The 17,622-nt window shown below is 41.9% G+C and overlaps 1 protein-coding gene across 1 annotated transcript in view; it reads left to right on the top strand.

The window, feature by feature from the left end:
* The window catches only part of LOC308312085 (NACHT, LRR and PYD domains-containing protein 14-like), a gene marked incomplete at both ends in the record, with an annotated part of 65,772 nt that overhangs the window by 36,705 nt on the left and 11,445 nt on the right, over positions 1-17,622 (top strand). Inside the window, 6 exons of the mRNA XM_080794488.1 lie at positions 3,420-3,488; positions 6,760-6,876; positions 13,429-13,592; positions 14,395-14,432; positions 15,486-16,027; positions 16,091-16,195. Coding sequence (XP_080650614.1) covers positions 3,420-3,488; positions 6,760-6,876; positions 13,429-13,592; positions 14,395-14,432; positions 15,486-16,027; positions 16,091-16,195 — 1,035 coding nt within the window. The remainder of the gene's footprint in view (positions 1-3,419; positions 3,489-6,759; positions 6,877-13,428; positions 13,593-14,394; positions 14,433-15,485; positions 16,028-16,090; positions 16,196-17,622) is intronic.

The raw sequence follows: 17,622 nt of genomic DNA, 5'->3' as shown, positions 1-17,622 counted from the left end.
GCAACTGGCAAAGTCAGAGATACCGTTCACTCATCTCTTCACAGATCAAGCCCTTGAGCAGGAAATCAAGAAGCTAAAGGGACATGGTGGGATGGTTGGACTCAGTAGAGATGAAGCAGCTCTGGACCGACTAGTCACTACCACACCTCATCTTTCTGGTCTAGTGAATCAGTACCTCAACAGCTTCCCAAAAGCTTCCAGGTCTTCAAGGAAAGAACATTATCAGCTCTCAGGAGAGATTGCATTGTGGTCAAGAGAAAATGCTCTCAAGCAATGTAAATTGATTGAGTTGCACTGTGGAGGCAATCTGTTCAAAGAGAACACACCATTGAAGAGTCTGGTTTCATCAGCGCTTGTGTCAGATGGGGCAATACATGACATTCTTCCTGGGCCTACACAATTTTCCTGGGCTTACACAATTTTTCTGGTGCTGACTGGGGAGGAAACTTAGTTGGAATCTCCAAGAAGACATGGGTCAATGACTACTTGAGGCTTGATGATGATGATGATCCTGCCATTAATTGCTTCAAGGACCTTGGAATGGGTTCCATTCCTCCTGAGCTTGTTAACGGCAAGCTTCCATCACAATTGGAGTCATTGGAGCATTTTGCATGGCGTGTTTATAGTCCAAAAGGTCCAACAACCTTGCCATTACTCAGATAGGAACTATTTCGGTCAAAGAACTTGGAGGGTGAGATGCTACCTCCAACTCGTGCTGCACTGCTACCACATATCCTCTGTGCCAACTACGTCACAATGCGGGATAAGTCATTCATACCTGCCAAATTGCCCTGAGCTTCCACCAATCGAACATAATGGATGGAATTCAGATAGTGGAGGGTATATGTTCCAGTCAGGTGTCTTGCCCTCCCTGCTCCAAAAGCAATACTTGAGCTCATCAAATGTGGTTGCAAAGCAGGTTGCAAGGGACGGTGCAGCTGCTCAAACAATAACCTGCCTTGCACTCCTCTCTGCAAATGCTATGGTGGAGACTGTGTCAACACTATTAGGGAGGACATTCAAGATGATGATGACGAAGATGAATAGATCCTGCAAATAATGTATTGTAGGCATAATTGACCATGGGCTCTTTAAGAGGATAGGTGTGTGTGTGTGTGTGTGTGTGTGTGTGTGTGTGTGTGTGTGTGTTGTGTTGTTAGTGTGAGTGCAGTGTGTGAAATAAATGGACACATTCTGCATGCCCAAAGTGAGAAGTTGCAATACCTTTATTCCCTGCAGTAACATCTGTCAACAATAATGGTAGAATACTAATAAACTATCAAAGTACTTTACATAAACGCAATATATTCTAATACTATTCGAAATACTTGAAAATCTGTATATATGGGTGCAAGAATAGGGGAAAAACTAGTCCCGGCCCCCTGTGGAAGACCCCTGGTATTAACTACTACTCATTTTTGTAATCAGTGCCCAGCTACAAAAGCTTTTAATGCTTTAAGTATTATCTAATTTGACATTGTTCTGGAACAGGAGCAGAGCGAGGAATGTAATGAGTACTGAGATGAGTCAGGGGGGTCCCGGTGAAGAAAGACCCCAACCTAAAGTCAGAAAAGATTATTCTGGCTACTTTCAAAGTGTAATAAATCAACTCAGAATATTTAAAACCCTATAAAACAACCCTAATATTATGAAAAGCGGACATTAATTGTCTGGCGTACTATTATGGGAGGTCCCAAAATATATGACCCCCCCAAATAAGGGGTGGGGGTCGGGAAAATTTGAACCCCATCATTTTCTGACAGTTTGGTCCCTATGAAAGCCAAAAAAGCAAAAAAAGCACTTTTAGCAAAAAAAATCCTACGGAAATACACCTCGTACCACACTAATAGGGGAAAAACTGGTCCCGGACCCCCTGTGGAAGACCCCTGGTATTAGCTACCATTCATTTTTGTAATCAGTGACCAGCTACAAAAAAATGTAATGCTTATATTATTATCTAATTTGACATCGTTCTGGAACAGGAGCAGAGCGAGGAATGTAATGTGTAATGAGTACTGAGATGAGTCCGGGGGTCCCAGGTGAAGAAAGACCCCAACCAAAAGTCAGAAAATATTATTCTGGCTACTTTCAAAGTGTAATAAATCAACTCAGAATATAAAAAAACCTATAAAACAACACTAATATTATGAAAATCGGACATTCATTGTCTGGCGTACTATTATGGGAGGTCCCAAAATATATGACCCCCCAAAAAAGGGGTGGGGGTCGGGAAAATTTGAACCCCATAATTATCAGACTTTTTGGTCCCTATGAAAGCCAAAAAAGCAAAAAAATCACTTTTAGCAAAAAAATCCTACGGAAATACGCCTCGTACCACACTATTACCGTTTTTCTTTACTTCTCGAAGCCTCTAGGAAAGCAGTTTCCGCGGTACCGAGAAGTTTCTCGTCCTTATGGAAATAACTCAGATGCTAAACCTTAGGGAGACTTCGCTTGCGCTGTGTTACACACATGAGAAGAAACAAATGAATGGAGACTAAGGGACGTTGACGCGCTTTATACTAGCGCAACGGTGGGCGGTTCTCAACGTCATCACGTCTCAAAGTCCCAGCCAAAATTGTCTGTGAGTTTATATAATGCTTCTGTGTTTACGCTAGGGGGCGCAAACTCCCATAAGTGAGCAGCCTTGCTAAGCTGATTAATATAACTCATTTTGAGAAAACGGCCTTTAAAGATTTGTATTGTAAAATTCCAAAACGTTTTATTTGAAGCCACTATTTTGAGACAAAATATCTCATTCAAACCTTGGCATCAACGTATTATGCCATATATCATTAGAAAGGTCTGGACCTCGAGCTGACTGTGGTTGGATCCAAATATGGTCACTTCCTTTGTACCAACAACCAATCATGAAAATAGATAGGGTGGATTTTCACCCAGCAAAACGAGCTGTCATTGGCTAAAATAAACTACTAAAATAAACATCTAAATCTGTAGTTTGAACGTTTATTTTGCTTTAGTTTGAAAGAAAACATGTTTAGGAAGCAAAATAGCACAAAATTGAAAAATCATGATTTCACTTGCCATGTCTCGGCCTAAAATGCTTGTTCCAACCCGTCACTTATGTAGTTATGTTCTTACTGTAGTTGGCCGCTAAAAAAAATAACATCTGAGAGGTTATGGTCTTCTTTTTCATAATATTGGGGGAAATCAAACTAACATTCAGTCTTCATAGTCTTTGATATCTAAATTGTTATCTTCCTGTTATTCTGTGATGTCATGGTGTTGTCTATTCCACACTCTAAATACTAGATAACTAGATTTAATTTAATTAACTTCCATGACAGTGAACTATAGGTATAATTCATTTTGTATTGATAATCTCTTATTTAATCTGCATTTACAGACTTGCTGGCTGTGATCTCAGTAAGACAGGTGTTGAAGCTGTGTCTTCAGCTCTCAGCTCTAATCCTTCCCATTTGAGAGAACTGGACCTCAGTAAAAACGACCTGCGGGACTCAGGACTAGTGGAGCTGCTCTGTGCTTCACTGAAGAGCCCACACTGTGGACTGGAAGTTCTAAAGTAAGATACATTTACCACTTTTATTATGATCACTTCTGTTTTATTATGTACTGTATTATGTGAATATAATATGAATGCTGTGGTGAGAATGTATTAATAAGCTTGATGGTGAGACATGGTAGGTGAATAGGGGAAAAAAGTTAACTAACAGCTATCACAATGAAACTTCTCCAGTTGATAAATTATATTAAGACTAAGATTTTTTGTATTACAAGTTTTCTGAAATGATATGTTTAAATATGCAAATTACTGATTAGGCATTATATGTGCTAATTTGCATACATTCCGGGACGATAAATCTGAAGATCAGATAAAGCCAGGTTCAAAAGTATGGTTTCATTTTGTTGACATATTAGAGACAAAGAAAATTAGGGGATTTTCGATATCTCTACTTATCACTCCACAAATCAGAAAATAGTGTCAACAGGCATAAAAAAAACAAATTTTTGCCATGTTTTAGGAATAAAATGTGATGTAAATCAGGCTGTGAATGAGAAATCAACGAACCCTTCTGTAAGTTCCTGCAGAATATAGTTATGAATAAGACTGTAAAGTTGTGTGTATGTGACTGTGTAGGTGTATGTGAGTGCAACTGAAGTGGAGATTCTTTGTCCCAGGTATGAGGAAAACTCATTTTGAGAAAAACAGCCTTTAAAGATTTGTATTGTAAAATTCCAAAACATTTTATTTGAAGCCACTATTTTGAGACAAAATATCTCATCCAAACCTTGGCATCAACGTATTATGCCATATATCATTAGAAAGGTCTGGACCTCGAGCTGACTGTGGTCTGATCCAAATATGGTCACTTCCTTTGTACTGTACCAACAACCAATCATGAAAATAGAGAGGGTGGATTTTCACCCAGCAAAACGAGCTGTCATTGGCTAAAATAAACTACTAAAATAAACATCTAAATCTGTAGCTTGAATTTTGCTTTAGTTTGAAAGAAAACATGTTTAGGAAGCAAAATAGCACAAAATTGAAAAATCATGATTTCACTTGCCATGTCTCGCCTTAAATGCTTGTTCCAACCCGTCACTTATGTTCTTAGTTGGCCGCTAAAAAAATAACATCTGAGAGGTTATGATCTTCTTTTTCATAATATTGGGGGAAATCAAACTAACATTCAGTCTTCATAGTCTTTGATATCTAAATTGTTATCTTCCTGTTATTCTGTGATGTCATGGTGTTGTCTATTCCACACTGTAGTCAGATAGTCAAGAATATAGCAGATTAACTCAAAATGGTAAATCATCCATATAACATTCCAAAGTCATATTAAAATGACTCGTGAATACTATATGTCTATTCCAGCGCATCACATTTAAAAAAACGTCTCTCTTGCAAGACGTGAGTTCGATCACTTACAAATAAATAGCTAGAATTCCATTTTTACACATGTTTCAAGACACAGACACGTACATCGAAATAAACTGCCAATAAACAAGTGAATAATAGTAATCAATTGTGTATTTTTATTGATATCGATTATACGGTTACAAATGTTTCAAAACACACAGCTGTACACCCTTTGTTCACGAATCAATTAATCTGAACATGAGCCAGAGTGAAAAGTTTCGAGACAAAATTGTATTGATTCGTGTCAGATAGACAAGCGCTTTTGCGCTTAAACTAACTGGTACGAATCTTTTACAAATCAAGTGGGGTGTTACTTTAAACAACACATATTCGCTTGAATACGCGCGTCATTTCAATCACATCTGAAACATGAGTTCAGCTGATTAAAATGCGCTTCCTGGTACTGACGGGCACACGAACAGTCAGGATAATATTACACTATGACTCAAACGCAAGTTTGAGTAATCACAGTGCACCCTCCTTTCAAATATCTATTCATGTGCACTTCAGTCGGGAATTTAGCAGTATTCATATAAAACAAGCAATGCATTAGGGAAGAAGGGAAAAGGAAAAGAAAGGAAAAAGAATGGAATGGTTACTTTCCATTTAAGAAAATAAGGAAGAGGACGTGAAAGGGATAGCTATCGCTAGTGCTATTCCCTAAGTCCATAGTAAATTCTACCGGGATAGTTAGCCATTCAATCTTTTTTTTAAACTAATTTTAGTTTACTGACTAGAGAAGCCAAGGTTGTCGTTACTAGCTCAGTGAATAATCTTTTCTCCGACCCACCTTTTAGTAGACCAATTCCTCTAGGTGTTCCTCAGATCTGCAGAGCCAGGTAAACAAATGTTGAGTCTCTCGGTAGTCGCGTTGTATCGGATAACGCGACCTGTTTAGTTATTAATTAAACTAAGTAGCTTTGAAGGAGCCAGAGACCTAGACCGCTGTAGGGCTCGGATGCTCCTATGGTCAAAATAGGCCTCTGCTGTAGTGGTCGCTAGCTGCTGGCTTTGCGACTGCTCCGTGGTTTGCAAGTTGGAAAAAGAGAGCGAGAAACGGAGGTTTCTCGCATATATAAAAGAGAGGTGGTCTTTACTTTTTGGCGGGCATAACAAATTTTCTTTGTCTAGCTGAGTCGGAGTTTTGGTCTAAACCGGTTTTCTTAAGATAATTACCATGAGCATCTGGTGGAAATGCAAAGTCAACAAGGTGTCAGCCTTTTTCTCTCCTCAGCCCCAAAAAGCCCTTTGAAGATTCGCCACGATTGTCCCCAGTGGGCGCCCTCGTGGCGCGTTCATGCAGACACATACACACCCGCACAGGCACATGCATACACACACATAGGTTTATCAGTTTCCGCGTGTCATGAATGCGTGCGTGTTCCGGAGGTTGCAGATAGCCTTTTTTTGTGGGTTCGATAGTTCACACTTCATCTTGCTTGATTTACAAGTGTCTTCTCCGGCCATGTGTTACTAGGACAGATTAGAATAGCTGATTCCCTGGTATCTTGGTACCGCCCTTACTGCTTAGAAGTCCAGAAAACTATTTTCTGTATTACACAGCCTTAGGAACCTTCTGTCCACACATCTGAATTAATATTTGGAATCAGCGTGAATTTCCACATATGCAGATATCAACCACTATTATTGTATGTCAATTAAAAGTCTGGTGCCTATACTACAACACTCTGCTGCTCTAAATACTAGATAACTAGATTTGTTCCAGTTAACTTCCATGACAGTGAACTATAGGTATCATTCATTTTGTATTGATAATCTCTTATTTAATCTGCATTTACAGACTTGTTGGCTGTAAACTCAGTAAGACAGGTGTTGAAGCTGTGTCTTCAGCTCTCAGCTCTAATCCTTCCCATTTGAGAGAACTGGACCTCAGTGAAAACGACCTGCAGGACTCAGGACTAGTGGAGCTGCTCTGTGCTTCACTGAAGAGCCCACACTGTAGACTGGAAGTTCTAAAGTAAGATATATTTAACACTTTTATTATGATCACTTCTGTTTTATTATGTACTGTATTATGTGAATATAATATGAATGCTGTGGTGAGAATGTATTAATAAGCTTGATGGTGAGACATGGTAGGTGAATAGGGGAAAAAAGTTAACTAATAGCTATCACAATGAAACTTCTCCAGTTGATTAATTATATTAAGACTAAGATTTTTAGTATTACAAGTTTTCTGAAATGATATGTTTAAATATGCAAATTAGGCATTATATGTGCTAATTTGCATACATTCCGGGACGATAAATCTGAAGATAAGATAAAGCCAGGTTCAAAAGTATGGTTTCATTTTGTTGACATATTAGAGACAAAGACAATTATCACTGTTTTATTATTGTCACAGCCCTGGCCACAGTCTGTGCCACACCCACTCATCCACTGCCCTGATGACTACCTGGACCCACCTGTGTGTCTCACCTCACCTGCTCCCTGATTACCTAGTCTATATATAGCCCTTGATGCCCTGATGTGTTTGTTGGATTATCAGTTTGCTCTGCCTTATGAATACGTTTATTCTTGCCTTGTATGGTGTACCTTATTTTCTAAGTAAAATACTTTAAGTTATTCCTGGTGTCCTGTGTTCTGCATTTTGGATCCTTATCTGGGAGAGAAGCCTGACAATTATGTGATGTATTATGTTAATATAATATGAATGCTGTGGTAAGAATGTATTAATAAGCTTGATATCATCGTAACCCAAGCCTATGTGTCTGAGTAGACGTTAAAATGACCCCAAACATGTTTCAAAGTGTAAAATCTCTTTAAGGCGAAGGTATCGGCTACTTCATCATATAACAGAGTTTCTCACAACACGCTGAGGAGTTTGTAGATTTTTGTCTTGCGACCCGCTGTAGCTACGCCACAGTTATCAAGTTTCTTAACCCATTCTGACCTGAGATCAGATTCTAAAAATGTCTTCTACATTCCTGACGGTTTTCATTCTGACCTGAGATCAGATTCAAAAAATGTCTTCTATGTCAGTCGCTCTTCGATTAAAAAAAATCACACCTGTGTGAACCAAGTGGTGCAACTCCCCTCTCTAAAAGCTGAATAACTCATAATCTACGGAGCTCTCCATGGTTTGGTCCATTAGCGCGATTTTCGGAGGTTTTTGCTGATAATCCGGTGGTCTAGATGGAAACATTGCCGCTTTCTAGAGCAAGGATGGCTATATTTTAGCTCGCTAGCATTGACGCTAATTATGTAGCAACAACATCCACACACGGGTGCGTGCGCACACCAGTGGTGCACGCGCACGCATGCGCACACCACTCGTGCTCATTTGACGTACCTACATCACAAACAAACAGGTACACGTTGAAAGCTGGATGTAGAAGTGGTTGCACCACTTAAAAATAGCAGACCTACAAGCTCGTAGCGCGCCACTCGGTGGCGCGCTATGAGCTTGTAGATCTGTTATTTTTCAATAGCTAAAGCACGACACGATGCTAACACCAAAATGGGTTCCCTCCCAAAATGGGTTAATAATATGTCCACGACAAATCCGATATTTTATAATTATTAAAAAACGGCAAATTAAACATTTATTAATGAATTCATTCATTTATTTATGTATGTTTTAATCTGGTGTTTCAGACTGGCTCACTGCTTGTTGTCAGAGAGATGCTGTGAAGCTCTGGCCTCAGCTGTAAGCTCTAATCCCTCCCTAAGAGAGTTGGACCTGAGCCTCAACGTGGTGAATGATTCAGTTCTGGAGAACTGCAAGTGAGTAGACTTGGGCTGTGTCCATGTTGGACAGTGCAGTGTTTCCCTTAACAGTGTATCTCTCACACAAAGGGCCCTATCTTGCGTCAGGGGCACTTTCTCCGTAATTTGGGGATTTAGCATTGTGTAAGAGGCGTTCCCCCATTAACTAGCTATCTTATGAATGTCTAAATCCTTAAAACACATCCGCTACCCGTTACATTATGCATAGGTGTGGTTTGGGCGTTACGCAACTTAAACCAATCAGTGTGCCAGCTACCATAATCCATTATACCTGGAGTGAACCTTATGGAAGAGCAACGCGTGCTGCCTTGGAATACATTTCAATTAGATACAGAGGGTTGTTGTGTGTGTTCACATTACGGGTGGTTTGAAGAGACGATTTCTGTTGTCCTAAACCTGTGTGCATGAGATAGCAAATATAGGGAAAGCGCATCAACACGCGTACAGACACACCTCCAGCCGCAAACATGTACGGTATAGTGGGTTGTGTGGCCGCAAGATAACGTTTACGCATAGTGGAAGCTCCTAAATGAGTAATTCACGTAAAGTGTGTAATGCTTGCGGGTAAGGCATGGGATACGATACAGCCCAAAGTCACAAATCATGAGAAGAACAACAACACAATGCAGTGCCTCAAAGGTATAAAAGGACAGTGGAGTGCTATAGGGGTTAAGGTGGAGTCTGAGGAGGTGATGAGATCCAAACTGGGCAGCAGTGACTATGTCTGGATGAGCTGCAGGGCCAAGATAATGACAGGAGAAACACTGTAGTGTCAGCTAGTGGAGACGTTGTGTTAGACAGTTAGACATTGATGCATTGTTGTTCTACTTCCTACAGAGTGAAACACTGTGATGTCAGCTAGTGGAGACGTTGTGTTAGACAGTCAGACATTGATGCATTGTTGTTCTACTTCCTACAGAGTGAAACACTGTAGTGTCAGCTAGTGGAGACGTTGTGTTAGACAGTCAGACATTGATGCATTGTTGTTCTACTTCCTACAGAGTGAAACACTGTAGTGTCAGCTAGTGGAGACGTTGTGTTAGACAGTCAGACATTGATGCATTGTTGTTCTACTTCCTACAGAGTGAAACACTGTAGTGTCAGCTAGTGGAGACGTTGTGTTAGACAGTCAGACATTGATGCATTGTTGTTCTACTTCCTACAGAGTGAAACACTGTAATGTCAGCTAGTGGAGACGTTGTGTTAGACTGTTAGACAGTGGCTACGTTTACATGAGCAGTTAAATCCCCTTTTCATTCCGAATAGAAGTTCAATCCTATTAAACGTTGTTATGTAAACACCTACAAAAACTTACATCCGAATGAAAACGATCGATGCGATCTAAAAACCATTCCGATGTCACTGGCCGGATTACTCCGATGTTCAATGCGATTGAAAGAAAATTTGACTCATGTATACACTGCTTCGGATGTAAGTTCATTCTGGTCTTTCTGAGCATGCTCCAAGGCGCTCATATCCAAGGCGCGCCGAGGAGTTTGCACATAGAGCGCGTTATTTCGTTCCTTTTTTCAGATCCGAAATCCACAAAAAAACGTGGAGCAGCAGCAGATGACGATACCCCTGATCTGTGTGTGTGTGTGTGTGTGTGTGTGTGTGTGTGTGTGTGTGTGTGTGTTCAACGGTGTCTCTCTCTCTCTCAAAAATAACGAGCGACCCGATACAATAATAATCATCAGTGTTGCGTGCCCTGGCCGTACCTGTAGAGATAATAAAGTACAAATAAAAACGAGATGATCACCTTCCCAACGGAGAAGCGGAGCCGCAGCGGCCAGCGGGTGGGGGAAAAAAAGACGGTAAACATATATGCCCGCCCCTATCCAACCAGCAGCCTCAAAGCTACTGCGGAATGAAATGATGGGATTTCAAAGTATCGTCTTTCGTCTGTAATATGTTTGTATTGTTGAGACAGTCACAATGAATGAACTGCCTATATTTTATGTGTCCAACAGATGGCGTAGTTTCACGTGAATTAACATGTATCATGTCTTCTATCACTTCTCCATATAAACACTCATTCGGAATGACCATTTCCCATGTAAACTCGCGGCAAAAAACATTACATCGGATGTATTTTATTCTGAAGTATTTATTCGGAATGATCACCCTTCATGTAAACGTAGCCATTGATGCATTGTTGTTCTACTTCCTACAGAGTGAAACACAGTAGTGTCAGCTAGTGGAGACGTTGTGTTAGACAGTTAGACATTGATGCATTGTTGTTCTACTTCCTACAGAGTGAAACACAGTAGTGTCAGCTAGTGGAGACGTTGTGTTAGACAGTTAGACATTGATGCATTGTTGTTCTACTTCCCACAGAGTGAAACATGGAGGAGAAGATTGGCTTACTAATCCTCAACTGAGTGAACTCATTACAAAAAGTGAGTATCTGTGTCTACATTAACATTTTATATACTGTTGTATACTCGGTTGATGTTGTCTTGAAAACTCTTGTGCTCTCTACTCTCTGCTCTTGGCCTGGTCCTTAACACATCAAGATGAGGTCATGTGGTCTGACAGAAACAATGGGCCTCATTCACTAACCTGGTCGTAAACAACTTGTATTTCGTCTATATTGGCATAAGTTCAGTTCTGACGTGCGATGCATGAAAGGTGGTGCAGAGCCGTGATGTGTGTAGATCACAGGTGGATCTCGTTTTGGTTTGAAAGTCACAGGTGATCTCCCGTGTCGATCATTGGCATGGTTCCACGCTCCATTTAACAACATACAAGACAACTGTAAATATAAATCACACCTGTGTGAACTGAGCGATGCAACTATACATTTACTGTTATAGTTACTGTACTGCACTGTGCTCTGTACTGTATTGTAGTGTACTGTGCTCTGTACTGTATTGTAGTGTACTGTGCTCTGTACTGTATTGTAGTGTACTGTGCTCTGTACTGTATTGTAGTGTACTGTGCTCTGTACTGTATTGTAGTGTACTGTGCTCTGTACTGTATTGTAGTGCACTGTGCTCTGTACTGTATTGTAGTGTACTGTGCTCTGTACTGTATTGTAGTGTACTGTGCTCTGTACTGTATTGTAGTGTACTGTGCTCTGTACTGTATTGTAGTGTACTGTGCTCTGTACTGTATTGTACTGCACTGTGCTCTGTACTGTATTGTAGTGTACTGTGCTCTTATTGTAGTGCACTGTGCTCTGTACTGTATTGTACTGCACTGTGCTCTGTACTGTATTGTAGTGTACTGTGCTCTGTACTGTATTGTAGTGTACTGTGCTCTGTACTGTATTGTACTGTACTGTGCTCTGTACTGTATTGTAGTGTACTGTGCTCTGTACTGTATTGTAGTGTACTGTGCTCTATGCTGTACTTTGATTATTTTGGGGAAGGGAAGAGACAGACAGGTACACAGAGAGACAGACAGGTACACATAGAGACAGACAGGTACACAGAGAGACAGACAGGTACACAGAGAGACAGACAGGTACACAGTAACACAGACAGGTACACAGAGATACAGACAGGTACACAGAGATACAGACAGGTACACAGAGATACAGACAGGTACACAGAGAGACAGACAGGTACACAGAGAGACGGACAGGCACACAGAGAGACAGACAGGTACACACAGAGACAGACAGGTGCACAGTAACACAGACAGGTACACAGAGAGACAGACAGGTACACAGAGAGACAGACACATAGAAACAGACAGGTACACAGTAACACAGAGAGACAGACAGGTACACAGAGAGACAGACAGGTACTCAGAGAGACAGACAGGTAGACAGAGAGACATACAGGTACACATAGAGACAGACAGGTAGAGACAGACAGGTACACAGTAACACAGAGAGACAGACAGGTACACAGAGAGACAGACGGGTACACAGTAACACAGAGAGACAGACAGGTACACAGAAAGACAGACACATAGAGACAGACAGGTGATTGGGGGGGGTCCCCAGATGATTGTGGGGGGTCCCCAGATGGCCAAATTGGCCAAAAATGTCAAATACTGTAAGAAAGTTCAAATATGATTATTTTTGGGGTCCCCAGTTCAAATAAAATCACACTGCAGAATGTCTCTGCCCAGGAGTGCAGAGACATTCTGCCCCCTGGTGGTTGGACTCTGACAGTGACAATCTTCTTTATTACATTTGAATTGTATTGAGTCTTAATTTAGTCGACTAAGACTAGACTAAATAATGTACAAATGACTGAAATAGGACTAAATCTGTTGCCAAAATTAATACTGCAGTGAGTTTGTAGATCTGTGTGTGTGTGTGTGTGTGTGTGTGTGTGTGTGTGTGTGTGTGTGTGTGTGTGTGTGTGTGTGTGTGTGTGTGTGTGTGTGTGTGTGTGTGTGTGTGTGTGTGTGCATGCTAGTGTCAGTCAGTGAATGATGTATTTAATGTTTACTGTGTTGTTTTCTCATCAGATTTCCAGCGTCTCACACTGGACTCAAACACAGCACACTGTGACCTCTCTCTGTCTGAGGACAACAGGAAGGTCACACTGAGGTCACAGAGGTCAGGGGGTCAGCGTCCTCCTGATCACCCAGACAGGTTTGATGTCTGGGAACAAGTTCTGAGTTCACAGAGTGTGACTGGACGCTGTTCCTGGGAGGTAGAGTGCAGTGGATGGGTTGATATAGCAGTGGTTGACGGAACAATCAGCATGAAAGGAGGTGGTGACCGTAGGTTTGGATACAATGATAAGTCCTGGAGTCTGTCCTGTGATGGTGATGATGGTGACAGTTACTATGTCTACCACAACGAACAGGAGACTGTCCTCCCTGTCAGACCCTCTAGAGGCTCCAACAGAGTATCAGTGTATGTGGACCGTCCCGCTGGGACTCTGTCCTTCTACACAGTGTGCTCTGACTCACTGAGACACCTGTACACCTTCCAGACCAGGTCCACTGGACCTCTCTATGCTGGGTTCAGGTTCTGGTCCTCCTCCTCCTCCTCCTCAGCGTGTCTGTGTGAGCAGTAAGTATAATTACACACACACATTTAATTCCAGACCACGTCCACACACACACACACACGTAACACACACACACACACACACACACACACACACACACACAGGATAATTGGCAGTATAATCTGCATACACTATGCACTACACTTTATGAATGTGTGTAGATCAATCATTCAAGAGGCTCTCTCTAGGGAAAACAAACAAAGAGGAAATATATCACAATCCCTTACGATAAAAAATATATATACATTAAACTCAAAAGCTTCATCCCTTTCCACTGAGAAACACATTAGCAACATTATCAACAAACTTGCAATTTCCTTACATCATAATAAAATAAATGATGCATGAGATGTTGACACAACAACACAAAGAAGCAGGACTTACAAAGAAACACAGCCAAGTTTTAAGCACGACTATTCACAGCTTCTTGTTTACAATCTGCAACCATCAACATGTATTCTATTCACAGCTTCTTGTTTACAATCTGCAACCATCAACATGTATTCTTAATCATCTTGACATAAACTCATGAAAGAATATATACTGCATCAACAATGTGCTTATATGTGTATCTGAAAATCTACAATGAAAGTAAAGCATTTTTACCATCAAGATCTCTTTAAAGAAACCCCACAAACACAGTGTAACCCTTGACCCCCAGAAAATGGCACTCTTAAAGTAACAGTGCCACCTGGTGGATTTACATAGAACTGGGCTACATGTAGATACATATAATAAATATTGTGTTCATGTCCACAGCGTTGTGACTGAGCAGAACCCTGGACTGAAGACACCCCGTCAAACCACACCTGGACTGAAGACACCCCGTCAAACCACACCTGGACTGAAGACACCCAGTCAAACCACACCTGGACTGAAGACACCCAGTCAAACCACACCTGGACTGAAGACACCCCGTCAAACCACACCTGGACTGAAGACACCCAGTCAAACCACACCTGGACTGAAGACACCCAGTCAAACCACACCTGGACTGAAGACACCCCGTCAAACCACACCTGGACTGAAGACACCCAAAAAGGAAAGGAAAGGTACTATGTTTACCAAGGGTAACTGGACTAAGCTCAAGAACTTGTTTACAGCCAGGCCCAGTCAAACCACACCTGGACTGAAGACACCCAGTCAAACCACACCTGGACTGAAGACACCCAGTCAAACCACACCTGGAGTGAAGACACCCAGTCAAACCACACCTGGACTGAAGACACCCAGTCAAACCACACCTGGACTGAAGACACCCAGTCAAACCACACCTGGACTGAAGACACCCAGTCAAACCACACCTGGACTGAAGACACCCAGTCAAACCACACCTGGACTGAAGACACCCAGTCAAACCACACCTGGACTGAAGACACCCAGTCAAACCACACCTGGACTGAAGACACCCAGTCAAACCACACCTGGACTGAAGACACCCAGTCAAACCACACCTGGACTGAAGACACCCAGTCAAACCACACCTGGACTGAAGACACCCCGTCAAACCACACCTGGACTGAAGACACCCAGTCAAACCACACCTGGACTGAAGACACCCAGTCAAACCACACCTGGACTGAAGACACCCAGTCAAACCACACCTGGACTGAAGACACCCAGTCAAACCACACCTGGACAAGGTAAAATATGCTAATACATTGGATGTTCTAACTATTGTCTGTATCAACAATTATATTCAAGTGCAAATAATGAAGCTAAACAACTTTAAACTCTGGAAAAAATCAACTGGTAGCCTATTGTGTTGTTATTTTTGGCTGTATTTCTTAACAAATTGTGCCGTAAAGGTGTATAGTTATAATAAAACATAAATGTTCTTCTCATTTCAGATGTCGGTCTGAAGACCTTCCATGACGATGCAATCAACTGCTGTAAAGTCTTTAAGATCATCCTCCCTGGCAGAGAGAAACCCAGCCAAACAGTTCTGACCAATGGCATCGCTGGCAAGTATGACGGGACTCATGATGTGAACAAGAAAGACAAAGAAAAGGGGACTCAACAGCAGCTCACTAAGACTGACAGGGATGTTCTTCTGAATCTGGGCAAGCTGGCGTTTAAACACCTGAAGAAAAGTAGCATCGTGTTCGACCAAGAAGACCTGGAAGAGTGTGGTCTTGATGTGAAAGACGCCGCGCTGTACTCAGGAGTGTGCACACAGATCTTCAAAACAGAGAGTGTGCTGTTCCAGAAAACGGTCTACAGCTTTGTTCATCTGAGCATCCAGGAGTTTCTGGCTGCAGTCTACCTGTTCCACTGTTTCACACAGAAGAACATGGAGGTCCTGAAGACATTCCTACATGATGAGGATGAGGAAGATGATGATGATGAAATCTACCTCTCAGACTTCCTGAAAGCTGCCATAGAAAAATCTGTGAAGAGTAAAAATGGCCACCTGGACCTCTTAGTCCGCTTCCTTCATGGCCTCTCACTGCAGTCCAACCAGAGTCTGTTTGGAGACCTGCTGGGTCACACAGAGAACAGTCCCACGGAGATCCGGAGAGCCATCCAGAACCTAAAGAAGATGTTACGTGATGAAGATGTCTCTCCTGACAGATGTATCAACATCTTCCACTGTCTGATGGAGATGAACGCCCATCAGGAGATCCAACAGTTCCTGAAGTCAGAGAACAGAACAGAGAAACTGTCTGAGACCCAGTGTTCAGCTCTGGCCGTCATGCTGCAGATGTCAGAGGAGGTTCTGGAGGAGTTGGACCTGGACAAATACAACGTATCAGTGGAGGGGCGAAGGAGACTGGTCCCAGCTGTGAGGAACTGCAGAAAGGCTCGGTTAGTAGTTAACACATTGACTTGACTGCCAATCACGTCATGTTACGTCGCATCGAATCCATCGCTTGACTGCCAAGCACGCAATATTGTGTCCTATGGTCTTTTCAGTGGATTAGTATAGATGGCGCTCTTCATCAACGTACTGTATGAATGATGCTAGGTTGCTAGGCAACAGAAAAAACCAGAAATGAACCAGAAGTGAAAGTCTGCCTCCCGTCCGCCTCAATTTAAACAGAAATGTGCTTTGGATAAAAGTGATACATAAATGCACCATTTACAATGACGCAGCATTTTATACAGCCGATTCCATGTTTTCCCGATCTCAACCCTGTCTGCATGCACAGGACTGCTTCAATGTCAACCCTGTCTGCATGCACAGGACTGCTTCAATGTCAACCCTGTCTGCATGCACAGGACTGCTTCCATGTCAACCCTGTCTGCATGCACAGGACTGCTTTAATGTCTTCACAATAAAAGCATGCAGCTTTCACAAGTTGGCCCATAATTAAGACAAGGAAAAGGATTAAGAATTCTGTGGCATTCCACAGCAATCTTTTCCAAAATGTAAAACAAATCTATAATATGGAATTAATTTGGTTAATGGTATTGGAGAAATTGTAAAAGTTGTAACTTTATTAATCCCAAAGTTATTCCCAATAGGAATAAAGTCTGTGGTTCTATGGCTATGGGCTGCGACAATCATTGTCGCGGGGGGGGGGGGGGGGGGGGGGGGGGTCGCGAGACATGGCCAAAGCATCCCTGGGGGTCCCCGGCCCAAAAGGTTGAGAACCCCTGGTCTATTCCACAATACTGTTTATGTCTGGATAACTAGATAGGAGATGTTTTAGTTAACTTCCATGACAGTGAACTATAGGTATCATTTGTTTTGATAATCTCTTATTTAATCTGCATTTACAGACTTGCTGGCTGTGATCTCAGAAAGAGAGAGGTTGAAGCTGTGTCTTCAGCTCTCAGCTCTAATCCTTCCCATTTGAGAGAACTGGACCTCAGTGAAAACAACCTGCGGGACTCAGAACTAGTGGAGCTTCTCTGTGCTTCACTGAAGAGCCCACACTGTAGACTGGAAGTTCTAAAGTAAGATACATTCACCACTTTTATTATGATCACTTCTGTTTTATTATGTACTGTATTATGTGAATATAATATGAATGTTGTGGT

Source organism: Protomyctophum bolini, assembly GCF_963924005.1.
Source record: "Protomyctophum bolini genome assembly, contig: SCAFFOLD_53, whole genome shotgun sequence".
NCBI lineage: Eukaryota > Metazoa > Chordata > Actinopteri > Myctophiformes > Myctophidae > Protomyctophum > Protomyctophum bolini.
This window is presented reverse-complemented; position numbering and strand designations above follow the sequence as displayed.